This window comes from Onthophagus taurus, chromosome 7, assembly GCF_036711975.1.
Source record: "Onthophagus taurus isolate NC chromosome 7, IU_Otau_3.0, whole genome shotgun sequence".
Lineage (NCBI taxonomy): Eukaryota > Metazoa > Arthropoda > Insecta > Coleoptera > Scarabaeidae > Onthophagus > Onthophagus taurus.
Genome location: NC_091972.1, coordinates 22,714,391 through 22,728,126, shown reverse-complemented (window position 1 = coordinate 22,728,126; position 13,736 = coordinate 22,714,391). Strand labels below are relative to the sequence as shown.

Here is a 13,736-nt window from a genome sequence, read left to right as displayed (position 1 = left end):
TGTCTTGCCGTATTAATAACCCGTCTGGTTACACCTTTCTGTTTTAATTGTTTCTAAACCAACACTTTTTAGGAAATTTGTCAGTCTTTCATTCCATTTCAATGGTGCTTGCTTCAGTCCATATAACGCACGATTTAGCTTTATTGTCATGTTTGTACCCTTGAGGTACTTCCATGTATGTATCTTCGGTTAACTCTTCATATAAAAATGCCGTGTTTATGTCGAACTTTATTATTTGGTCGTTTTTTGTGCAGCTATTGCAAAAATCATTCTTATAGCATTGTTTCCAATTACCGGACCGTATGTCTCTTTAAAATCTTCTCCAAACTTTTGTTCGGATCCTCTAACCACTAATATAGCATTGTACAATTCGTCTTCTTTAAATTTAAAAATCAATTGGTGTGCATCCTTTCTTTCGACCAATGTCCAAACTTTGTGTTCCTTTAAAGATGTTTTCTCTTCCTCTATGGCTTTTTTCCAGTTTTCCTTATCTTTCCCTTGGGTTGCTTCTTCAAAAGTCAAATGAACATAATCTTTCAATTTTTCTGGTTGTCTTCTATTACTTTGATGTCTTTTCGTTTGATCTTTCTTTTCTTCTATAACATTTTCATTACTTTCCGATTCCCCTCGTATGTTTTCCTCTTTTGATATACTATTTTCTTCTTCCTTTTCAATATTTTTTTCTTCGTCTTTCTCTTTCTCAAATTCTGTGTCAGATTTTCCTTCTTCAGATTTCAATTCCTCTTCTGTCAATCGTCTCCGTTCTTTAGTATCCATTTTCCTCTATTTTCGAACTTTACATCCCTAGACACAACGATCATTATCAAACAATCTGTACCCATTTGGTGCGTATTCAACGAATATTGTATATTTTCTACTTCGTTCGTCTAGTTTAGCAGGAATTCCAAAAATTGGTATGTAATTATTTGTCCACATTCCATATGATGTTTTTTGTTTATTTGCTTTTGGTAATTTATTTATTAAGTAAGCTGACACTGTAAGTAAGCTCTCACTGCTTCTCCCTATAATTCCTTCCTTACTTTTGCTTCAAAGATAAGAGATCTTGCTCTCTTCAGTATTGTTTGGTTTAGTTTCTGCTTTTCCATTTAGTTGTGGTGTGTACGGAATTGTACAGTCCAAAACTATACCTTTTTTCTTTATCCAATTCAGTTTACGTATTCTTGTTCATTGTCTCATCTTATTTTATGAGTTTTTAGACCCCACCTGTTTTCAGCTTCACTTATGTAGTTCTTGATCGCATCTACAGCCTCAAACTTGCCTTTCAATAAGTAAACTGTTGTGAAATGAGTATAATCATCTAAAAATGTAATAAAATAGTTCATTCCGTCAAAGGTAGCAGGATCGGTAGGTCCACAAATCTTGTTTCGTTAAATGGATTTCTTGCATGTTTTGCCTTTAAACACATCTCGCAAACATTGTTTTTAAACTTGTCATAATCCTTTTGTTTGGGGTTAAGTCCCTTACTTATTTTCTGTAGTTTTTTCATATTTTCCAAACTGAGATGTCCCAATTTCCTATGCCAATCGTCTAAGTTAGTAGTATTTACACAATAAGGTTCTTCTTTTTGCTACGTGTTGATGATGTCTACTGAGTATAGTAGACATTTTCTTCACCTTCTTGTTCTGAAATGTGACTTCATCTTCCTTTTCTGTTATGGCATTTACCGATAACAAGTTTTTAGTCAGTTCTGGTACAAATAATGTTTCCAAAATACAAATTTCTCCTTCTATTAACCCCAAACCCTCTGATTGAATCACCTGGTCCCTCTTTACGATACCAACCTTCGTTGTGTTCTTTTTCAAGTTTTGCAATAAACTGCCATTATTCCCAGCTCGACGCTCCAGAATCCACAATAAACACCTTTTGGTTGTATATTTCCTTTGCTTTATTCCTTCGCATTCTTGTTTTCTGTATTTCTGAAATTGCAGTCTTTTTCGGAATGGTCTTCTTTCTGTACTACTTGTTGTATGCACTTTTTTGCAATATGTCTATGCCACACCGATAACATGTAATATCAGTATCCCTACTTGTTGGCTTCATTCTGCAAAACCGCTCAATATGACCTGGTTTTCTTACATCTAAAATTTTTTTTCTGTTGTCGTAAATGATGTTGATTCCTCAGTGTCCTTAGTTTTTATCATTATTTCGTCTGATATCAATCTTGCGATTAAATTTGTTAAGGTTCGGTCATGCACGGAAGTAGATTCCCTAGCCGTTCTGAAGAATTTGTAATTTTCCGGCAACGTTGTTAAAATTTTCGACATCAACATTTCGTCATCAATCGATTGTTTCAAAATATTCAAGCAATAAGCTAGGTTTTCCATTTTAATTATGTATAGTGACATTGCGGATGGCTTCTCAAATGTGAAATTAAAAAGCTCTCGTAACAGTGCACATTTTTGTTTTTCATTATCCTTTTGATGTATGTTACATAATTTTTTATACATATCTGCGGATGTTTTACAAGTTATTATGTGCATTAGTATTTTTTTATCAACGGACGGTTCCACTCATTTTTTCTAAATCACTTGTTAAATCCTTCAAAGAAAACTTGTTTCTTTAGCCACTAGATGGCACAACACGTATTAAATTATTTTATTCCTTCCAACGCAACATGGTAAAAATTACAACATTGCCATATACATAAGTTGATAAAACTATTAACCAAATCGATCACCTGTTGATCTCATACTCATCACCTACTATGAGTATGAGATCATACAGAGAAGGTAATGGATTCAAATCACATTCCAAAATAAAAAAAAGCAAAAAAAATAGAAATTGCGTGGTTCAATGAATATTTGTGGGCAATCTAATAAACGATTGAATTAATTTTATAAATGGGTAAATATATTAAATTTAATGAACTATATATGGATATGGCCTCAATTTAGGTGATCTGGTTTTAGTATATGGTGAATAATTTAATAGGTGTGCGTTTAGCTATAAATGAAAGATCAATAAATCTTGTCATCACAACGAAATGGTTAGATATATATTTTATTATCGAGCAATACCTTTTTTATGTGGACAAATATTTTATTATACCTAGTTTCCAGGTTACTTTCAATCTTAATTGCTAAGCTTACAACATTCAACAAGAGTAAATTATGGTAGCATGCTCACAGCTTAGTACATAACCAGTTCCGGCCATCCACCAAGTTTTACTTACTAAAGGGGAAACCCCTAATTCCCCTTCATATTAGGAATTAGTGGCCGGATGGAGGTCGCTCGTGTCTTGACGTTGTTTGCAAAAGGAATCGAGGATCCCATCTAACGATATAATTACACCTATTCGAGTTGTTCTCCTTTCACCTTGCTCGTCCTTGTCGTTGTAGGTTTCTTTGCTGAAAAGAAATTGAGTTATCTCCAATGAGGAGGGAGCAAAAGAAAAATGGGTAGGGCGATCTTTTTTAACCGCAAAAAGAAGACGTTTCGTGGTGTCCTATCCCGAATAAGGAAAAAAACCCTGTCCTCGGCTGGTCCGAAAGTTCCTCGGCCGACAGTTCATATAACTGTCACGTCGTCGGTAGCTCGCTTCATCATGGTCTCCAATGATGGATGGACGGTCACTTACTTTCTCGCACCTCCTATTTATATTATAATAGTACGGACTCGTGACACTACCGGCCATACATCAACTCGATCCTGACAATTAATTATTCAAAATTTGAATTACACGACGTCACGTTAATCCTTAAGATTTATTTTCGAAGGTCAACGATTTCTCTACATCTTCGATAGCTATGCAGATTAATAATATATTAAATTCTCAAAACTCAATTCGTTCTTAAGATACAATTTTTTTGTTTTTCTATTAATATCTACAACTATCAAATACGCACAAGTTGAGCTTAATAAATCATAACAGCAATGTTTGTGCGTAATAAGAAATTATGTATGGCATATTGAATACTGATAAAATTAGCTTTAAAATGTTCTGTGTTTCATCGTTATATCTCAACTTGTTCGTAAGATACAACTTTTTAAGTCTTGTTATTAATATCTACAACTATCAAATATGTGGTCGGGTTTAAAAAAGCATAACAACCATGTTTGTGCGAAATAACAACTTAAGTATGGCACATTAAATATTCATAAAATTAGCTTGAAAATGTACTGCGCTTCATCGCTATACTATAATATAATTTTTGCACGATTACAATACTTTGTCTCATGTATATACAACATTGTTGGAACCAACTTTCCAATCAAATCTTTCAGGCCACTTTTTTTTAATCCAATGTTGTTCTCGGGCACGACTGTCCCAAATGCAGAGAAAGCAAGGATTTTTTGAATTTCCGGATTGTAAATCAACCAAAATATTGATCATTTTAAAGTCACCACATATAAACCAGTTATGGATGTTGTAGTTGATTTTTTCGAGTACAAATTGAAGGTATTCGTATGATTCTTTTCGCCTGGTGGAATGACCAATAGGGTACAATTGCTGCGTATTTATTACCGTTATGGAGCAACACTGCTTTAAGGCTTTCTTTAGAGGTTTCTATAAAGAGCCGCCAGTCATCGGACTTATACACACCTACTTGATATATGTATTGATAAGTCCTTCTATATCATTAAAATAAACTAAGGAATTTTCACTAGAAAAATATTACAGAAATTCCTCATATCTTTTTCTGTACGCTGTAATTTTTGTTCCGCGTAACAACATGTTCCTCTCCTGTTCCTCCCAAAGTCTTGAAGCCAATAATTCTAATTCCAATATTAATGCTGAATCTTTAGAAAGACTAAGATCGCGAATAAGATCATCTAATGAATCTTGATGAAAAAGTTCAGGGTCTTTGGCACTAACAGAATCCTCATAATCACTGTCCTTTTCACTTTCAACAGAACTCATTTCTTCCAAACAATATTCATTTTTATTAGGTGGTACTTTGTCTAATCTCGCTATTTTTCCTTTCTTGGCTGTGTACGTTAGAATATAATACGTTTCCTTTATATTTTTTTATTATAACCTGTTGGTACACAGGTTATAGGCACAGAAGTAACAGTCTTCAATAAAATTCAATAAAATCTTAAAATTTTTTTAACAACGGACAACAGTCAACAATATTCATATATAAAAAGTAACAATTAATAACAACCAAGAACAATTGACACAAACGTACAAATCAACAATAAAAAAACGACAACAATCAACAAAAATTAGCAACAACAATCAAGAACAAACACCAAGGAACAAAATCAACAACGCTCGACAACAGTTACCAACAATTTACAACAATCGACAATAAATAAAAACAATCAACAACAAGTAACAACTGCAGACAAAACCAACAACCAAAACCAATTAACAGCAATTAGCAGCAAATAGCAGTATTAACCAAATAAGTGACAGTTCGCGTTAAAACAAAATCAATTGTTTTTTTAAAAACCAAGCCAACTTTGAGGACAAATTTTAGAAAAATGTCGGTCGTGTAGTGGCAGGCCAACTTTATTCTATTTTTTTACGCAAAAACTGTAAATCGTGTGTAACAAGGTGAAAAAGAAAAAAATTCATTAAAGAATAAGCTTTCCGACTCATATTTTTTATATCAATACTCCATCGTTTTAAAAAATTTTTGTAGAAAATCCAATATGGTTGTGATATTCATCTTATAAAACGCTATAGAGCTTAAATAAAAAATAATATGAAAATTGTCTCTTTTTGAATGAATAAATCTCGTAAACAATCGTTTTATTTTTGTAAATACTGCTATAGTTTTCCCATTAAAACTATAACTTTGCTAACAAACCAAATAAATTCATAAAAATTAACTGGAATTTGAATGTCCAGTTTCTCAATTGAATACCTCCTGGTTAAAAGATAAATGCATGGTTAAAAATTTCAACTTTAAAGCTTCATTTTTAGATATTTGATCACAGTTTCGCATATTTGTCAACATCAGTTTATCGAGGCCAGAGCAAACCGATGCACTTATTAATTTCAATAGATGATATCTCGAAGAAGAAAAAAGATATTTAAATAATTGAAAAAGAGTTTTAAAGGGAAAGGATAATTATATCAAAACTTCCAAAAAAATTTTTTTTTTAATTCCCTCATGGTGAATTATAACCACAAATACGACCAGAAACCGTATTTTGCGCATGTGCGTGCGCTTAACTGGGTTGTGATATCTTAACACGAGAGCATGCACATCGTTGAATTTGTTTAAAAGCAGCATTTTAGTGAAGTGAAAATATAACGTAAGAATCTTAATTTAACCACCTTCTTTAATTTATTCTACTTTTTCCCACATTTTTCTACGTTTTAATTTCATTTTTTATATCTCTGAACCAGCATCGTTTTATTAAAACCCAGTTTTTTTTTCTTATACTGCGCGTTCAAACATATTTTGGCTAAGATATTTTGAAAACCTTACGTAATGAAGTATTTTTGAGGTTAAATTTGGATTTAGAACGTGAAAAACCTTCGGGATAGTATAGTCTACTTGTTGGTTTAGAAAACATTAAAATTTTTGTCGGCCTGTGTTATTTTTGTTTTATTGTTAATACCTACAACTATCAAATATGCACAGTTAAAACATAATAAATCGTAACAACCATATTTGCGAGAAATAAGAAATTATGTATGGTACATTGAATACTCATAAAATTAGCTTCAAAATGCTTCATCACTACATCTCAATTCGTTCTTAAGATACGATTATTTATGTTTTACTATTAATATCTACAACCATCAAATATCCACATTTGCGTTTAAAAAGGCATAAAAACCATATTTATGCGAAAAAAGAAATTATACTCGTATAGTAAATACTCATAAAATTAGCTTTAAAACGTTATTTATTTCATCAGTATATCTTAATTCGTTTTAAAGATACAGTAATTAATAATACATATATTTCAATATCTAAATCGAATGAAGAAATTAATAATCTGATTTAAAGTTTAGGATGGACGTACTTTGTAAAGTTGATTGCTTTAAAAGGCATGAAAGGGCGATGATCACCCTGAAAGATTCTGTTGGAGCTTAGCTCATAGGCAAATTGCTTGTGTTACCTGCAAACGCCGCTGTAAAGCTCGTAGGAGATTTGTGGCCGGCTAAAAACGAACAAATTGCCACCGAGTTATGAGGCCGAGGTTTAATCCGCGCTTCGCGAACATCTGGCCATAACAACAGCGCGGATTCAAAAGATTTAGGGCAGCCGTGGGACTACTTACTCTGACTAACCATCGCACTGTTCAGTTTGGATTAGTTGGACCCAAAAACAAGCCTACTTCGCTTACTCGCGTTTTAATTGCAAACGGATTACAATATCGATGTTGTTTTATGTGCGGAAAATAGGTAGGATTAAGAATTAATAACATCGTCCCGATTTATTCGCGTATTGGAAAGGTCCTTTTATGACCCGAGTTTTGAATTATTAATCGCATGCTGATTAAATTCATTGTGCTGTGCTTGTTGACGTATACGTTCAGATTGAAACGGTTGCGTAAGGTTAATTCCAGAAGCGAATTTCCACGTTTCGATAATACCGTTCAAACATGTGCATTTTTTGTGTCGCTTCCTGTTTTAACTTGATCGTCAAATAACCTTTGTTTCACCGACACTGACAATTTTAAGCGATTGAAGCGATCATTTGAGCGTATTGTTCCATCGGACAAAGGAATTAAGCATTTACATTCCCGGTATTGGAACAACGCGAAAAATTCAAAACAGGAAAACAACCGTAATTTTGGGGGTTATTTCAAAATAAATGGAAACTGCAATGTGAATTATTTCATCAAGAACTTCAATAAAAAGTCGACCTAGACCAGTGGTTCCCAAACTTTTTACAATAGCGGCCTCTTTCTGGCATCATATAAAGCTCACGCCACCCCACCAATGAAGAAAAAAATGCTTACTGATAACTTGTACTTTTTTATTAACTTATGCAAATTTATTTAACAAAAAATCTAAATATTAAATCATTAACGTGAAGGGTGGTACTGAATTTCTTCCATAAGATGGGAAATTCTGGGTTGTATTTTTGAATGTGCATAACGTAGGTCGCTAGCAACATCAAGTTTATTCCGTTGTTTGGTCTTAAAATCCATTAAACTAGAAAACCCTTTCTCGTATAAGTAGGCGGTCGAGAGAGGTGTGTAAAATTTCAAATTTTATCCAAAAAGACGTAATTTCAACGAAATTGATTACGTGTAAATTTATGTTCTTCTTTATCATCTAAATTGGGAAAATAGCGTTGAAATTCATCAATATTTCAAGGCATGTTTAATACCTTGAAAATATCAGTTAGATAAGCCAATTTAATTTGAAAAGTTTGATCAGTAAATGCGTCAAATAATTCAAGTTTTTATTCTGCTTGTGAAACCGCTGTATTTCCATTCGTAATTCAAAGAGTTTGGACAGCATATTTCCCTTCGAAAGCCCGTTATTTGAGTTCTGAACCAAAATCCGAACAAAGAAAGAAGTATGACACAATTCACTGTATGACACAGTGAAATCCAGTTATGTTAGCATTTTTTTCTTTTATTAACTTGACCGTGATCCCAACATTGACGGAGCACCGTCTGGGCATACACCAACATAGAATAAACGTTCATAAGTTGAATCGATGTATAAATTTCTTTGGTGCTACATATGTTTCGAATCTAATGATTCTTCTTCTTTGGCACGACGTCAAAAATTAGGTTGTCTGATGGAATTGAACATTCAAAACCGTTTGTAAAACATTTAATTCTTAATAAAATCACAACGCGACAATCTTACGAAGAAAACAGGTATCACATCGGAGGTTAAAACGTTTGTATATATAAAAAATAAAAATACACCAACATGTTTACCCCAAGAAAGTACATATTTAACAAAAAAGTTTGTAATTGGTTTCATAACATCAGCAGCTTTTGATATACTATTTAATTCCTGTGAAAATAGTATCTCATCCGTTATTGCGTCGTTATAAATAAATCGCACATACACCAATAGTATACAACATTGCGCAACATCAGTACTTTCATCACGTTGTATTGCGAAAAAAGGCTACTTTCGAACCGCTTCTACCGTTTGAAGTTTTATATCTTCTGCTATTTGATCAATATGACGCTTAACTGTATTATCGGAATGTGAAATTTGGGAAAGCTTTCTTTTGCTTCCAGTATCAACTAGAATATCAGCACCTTTTAAAAGAGAAGGTTTAATTAGAGTTTTACCGATGTTATGAGACTTTTTGGTTTTTGCGATGAGAAAGGTGAGTTCATAAGAGGTTTTCACAACTTTTTGATTTGTTTGAGAAAATTTACCAGTATTGTCTAAGTTTATGTGTTTTAAATGCTGAAGCTTAGCTTAGAAAAACTCTTTTGGTTTGTCTTTTAATTAACATTGTTTTGAAAATAGGTGTCGTTAAAGGCGTGTAGGTCTCATATCGTCATTACTAAGAACGTCGTAACATATTACACATTGCGGACAGTCGACTTCGTTCATTACTATCGTTGAAAAGCCATACTTGATGTATTCATCAAGATATTTTCGTTTCTTACTAGAACTCATATTTAACTAAAATAGAGATAGATTAAAGCGATTAATCTATCAAAATTAGCTTGTCTAGTCTTAGTATTTGGTTTTCGCATGCTCCCGGAATCACAAAAAAGTACTGGGATTTCAAAAGTCCCGAAATTCCGGAAAAATAGTTGATTGACCCCATGACTCCTAGCTACTAGTTCCTGCTAACGGCAACCGTGACAGCAGTGACTGGCTGACGAAACAGATCTTGTGGCTTATGAAATAGAGTGCGGGAAATTAACACCCCACTTTTTGATTTTTAAATATTTCATTGTTGTTCTAGATTGTTCTAGAGTTGTTCTACATTGTTCCAAAGCGGCAAATAGAAAAAATAAAATCTTTGCGAGAAAAACCGAAAAAACAGGGGTTTTGACTAGCCCCCTATTTTTGGAAAAATCAGTTGTTCTATGTTGTTCTGGGTTGGTCTAGTTGTTGTAGCTATTGTTCCAGAAAATCAAAATTATGGGATACAGCACTACGAAGTTATAACTAAAAATAGGTTTAGCTGCCAAAATGTCTAGTTGATTGCTGTGACTATCGTTTTTCTATTTTCAATTCCATATTACATATTACTTACATATTACTTATTATGCCTAAGGCAATCTGGAACAGCTATTATTTTCACTAGAACAACTCTATAAAGGACACTTTATTCTTTGAGAATTAAAGAATTACTCCTTGTGGATCTTTGGCAAGCCATAAAGTTTGGGACAATTAGAACTGTAGGTCCTCAGACCTTGGAGGGAGGTAATGAGTTTGTTGTGCTTCCTTTCTATTGTGGTGGTAGAGTCCTTAGGGATGAGTTGGTACGTGATGGGGTCATTTAAAAGGTCTAGACACTTACTAGGGTTTCTAAACATGCAGGGTTTTCTAGACACGCAGGTGGGTTTCTGCTCTTGTAATTAGGAGATCCTTGTTGCTACTTAAGAAGGCTTTAGCTGCTTTAATAAAAGATTCAAACTGAGATGGGAAATGAAGTTTGGTGGTGTAATTACTAATCAACCATGCGACTCCCGACTAATATATTATCAGCTAATATATTAAAAAAGGACTTCTTACTGTTAAGACTATCAGGCAGCCAGATTTTGGGCTCAAGTGCTAAGAAAAATAAATTTTGTTTATTTTTCAAAACAAAATCTTAACATCCTGTTTACGTTATTTAAGTTAAATGGTTTTGCTGACAGTTTATTGAGGAAGGTATTAGATCGCAGTTTTTTACAAGCAGTTCATGCTTCATCTCCTATCAACAGAATTGCCAGCACCAATTCACCACCTTCTTCTGGTACTATTAGTCAGCCCATCCAGACATACAAAAAAATAATTTACATTAAGGGCCTTACTTCTCAGTTAGTCGCCTTGTTTAGCGAATTTTCGCTGAGATTGGTAAGCAGTAGCACACATATAATTAATAACTTCTTCTCGAACTTAAAAGACCCAACTTCTACACAGATCAAGTCCAATGTAGTTTACAACATTGATTGCTCCTCCTGCCATTTTTCCTACATTGGAATGACTGGTCAGAGAGTCATATCAAGAAAACCACCCCTAACGTTCTGAACTTCGTTACTAACTTAGAGGCCCTTAGTCCTTCTTATGCGGAAATACTAGATATAGCATTCAAAAAATAAGACTGTTATTTGTACTCTCTTTAATAAATTTTACTCCTTCCTGTTTTTCTTTGAATAATTTTATAAAATATGAATAATATATAAAAATGCTGCTAAAATTTAGTACCGAGATAAAGAATGACATGTACGGATCACACAATATTGAGGAAAATGTTGAGAGCATCAAAAAAATTCAGGTAGAAAACCGGGGAAAAAACGTCAGACAAGCTTCCTCTGTTTCGTTCATCTAACCAAAATGTTCGACAAAGTAAGGATAAAAGAAATAGAACAGGGCAAACATTACAAAGTATGTAATCTAAACTATGGTTACACTATGAATGATTATAAAATCAAGGTTGAGTGCTATGTAGATGATGTTGTCCTCTTGGCTGATACTGAGGATGGCATACAGTGGTTAACACAGGCATTTAACATTGCAGCTGAGGAAGTGAACATTGAGGAAGTTAATACTGAGCAAGGATCAGATACAAACTGCCACAGAGAGAATCAGCCAACAGTTTAGCCTGCGCTAGTGGAACATCATCGATTCAGCGAGCCCAATATTGTGTATAGAAGATATTGGAAACAATTTGGAACACTTACTTTGATGTCATTTTAAAATCTTATATGTATTCTTGATTTCAAAGTCAATTTCACGGATATCTAGGAAACTAAAAAGCTTTTGCTACAACTTTTTTTACCTATTACTCATTATTTGGCATGAGGAATAAATCCCCAAGTTTATGTGTACAGGCTGAGAACCACCCTGTATAGGCGATACAACCGCCTCCTTAAGCGAATCAGGAAAAATACCGGTTTACAAGGAATTGTTTATTAAATGTGTAAAAAGTTGTACAATAACAGTAGCGCACTTTTTTATACAGTGAGTTGGAATCTCATCTGTTCCTACCGATGAGGTCATTTTTAATGAGTTTATCATATTAAGAACTTCCTGTTTACAGGTTGGATAGAGGTGCCTAACCTAGTGTTACAGAATAATTATTGTTTGCGATATTGTTTACATAAACGCGATTAAAATTATTAGCCAGTTGGTTACAATCGTCTGAATTCGGTAGAAGATGGCGATTCACCTTTGCTGTATGGCTGTTAATCAGCTGCAATTGCTGTCTCTATACGGTGATCAAAGTAACTGCGTTTCGAAATGGTTACCTCCGCATCATAAACCTGTTTCAAATGCAGATAACGTTCGCGTCACGCGCCATCATAGGAAGAGGCCAGTTGAAGGGCTGACACTTGGTTTTTCAGTAGTTTTAGGGACTCAGTTGGACTCAATTCTTTTCTATCAGAAACTGCCATTTTCCGGGTAGGAAAGTAGTTGTTGAAATGCAGAAGAAATATACCTAGGAAAAATGTGAACTGGTTGTTGGGATCATTCCAGACCAATCCTGTTGACCAAGAGCCACCAAAAACGCTCCACACTACCTTCATCAAAACTTCTGACAAATTTATAAACATTTGATGAGTCTGCTGTATATTTTTCAAAATGTATCAACTGTGCCGTGTGATCCGAAAACCCAGTGTTAATACATTCCGCCTTTATTACTGTGCACTTACCACCATGATTTATCAATATAACATTATCGATGCATGTTTCTGTTGTTTCACATATTCTTCTTATATCATAGGTTTTGATATAAGTAACTCTGCCCCATATTAACATTTCGAAATAGTTTTGAATTGATATTCTCTGTAAGCAGATCTTCGTTAAAATCGCCTGCGACCAGACGCACCACATTCAAACTTTTAATTATATGCAGTAGCATCTCCAGTTTTTGCAAAAACGATTTAAATTGAGCTTTCGGAGATCTATATATAGTCGCTATTATGTAGCTAGTTTTGTCCCAGGTGAATTGTGCGTTTGCACATTCAAAAGTAAAGTCCTCACATAGCTGATTAATGTGTTTATTTGAGATGGCGCTTATAGCTAGCGAAATATAGACGGCTGAGCCTCCACATTTGCCCGTTATTCGACTGTATGATGATACTAGGTGAAAGCCCGCAAATTGAATTGTCTTCATATTTTGTTGTGATTGCCAATGCTCAGTTATACAGAGGAACTTACAGCTTTTTAACAAACTCACTTGAGTTTCCAGAAGATTAACGCTTGTAGTTATTCCTTGCACATTCTGATGATACAGTATAGCTGAGTTATTATTAAAACTGACGTTTTTGTCTATGTTATTCTGTTTTTTTTTGTTTTCTGGCCAGAGTTCAGGTACCTTAATTTTTTCCTCATAATTCGCTGGTACAGTCACTTTGAACGATGAGTAGAGATCTGGATGCTTAGATGTAACTTGCTCGCATTTTGCATCTATTTCATTCTTTATGACATAATTTACCAATTCTTCAGTAGTGATTTCTGGTGCTAATTGGTTGATGTGAAAATGCACAAATTTTTCCGCCGGTTTTATGCCGGAATTTAATTTTCCATTTCCAATTATGGGCTGTGGGGCTCGCCGTTGTATGGATTTCGGTGCAACTATTTCCCAATTTTCGTTTTTGTTCTTATTATCATTTTTTCCATTTTTTCGATCTTGAATTGGAATATTTATATTAATACC

The 13,736-nt window shown here is 33.9% G+C and overlaps 1 protein-coding gene across 1 annotated transcript; it reads right to left on the bottom strand.

Annotated features, from left to right (window-relative positions):
• Positions 1-231: 231 nt before the first annotated feature.
• On the bottom strand, positions 232-777 carry LOC139430433 (golgin subfamily A member 6-like protein 22). Its single transcript, XM_071197464.1, has one exon. It carries the CDS (start codon positions 775-777, stop codon positions 232-234), a length of 546 nt encoding a protein of 181 aa, XP_071053565.1.
• Between the last annotated feature and the right edge of the window lie 12,959 nt (positions 778-13,736).

Bases quoted from the DNA above. Each gene is read 5' to 3' on its own strand.
- LOC139430433 (XM_071197464.1), bottom strand. From the start codon at position 777: ATGGATACTAAAGAACGGAGACGATTGACAGAAGAGGAATTGAAATCT.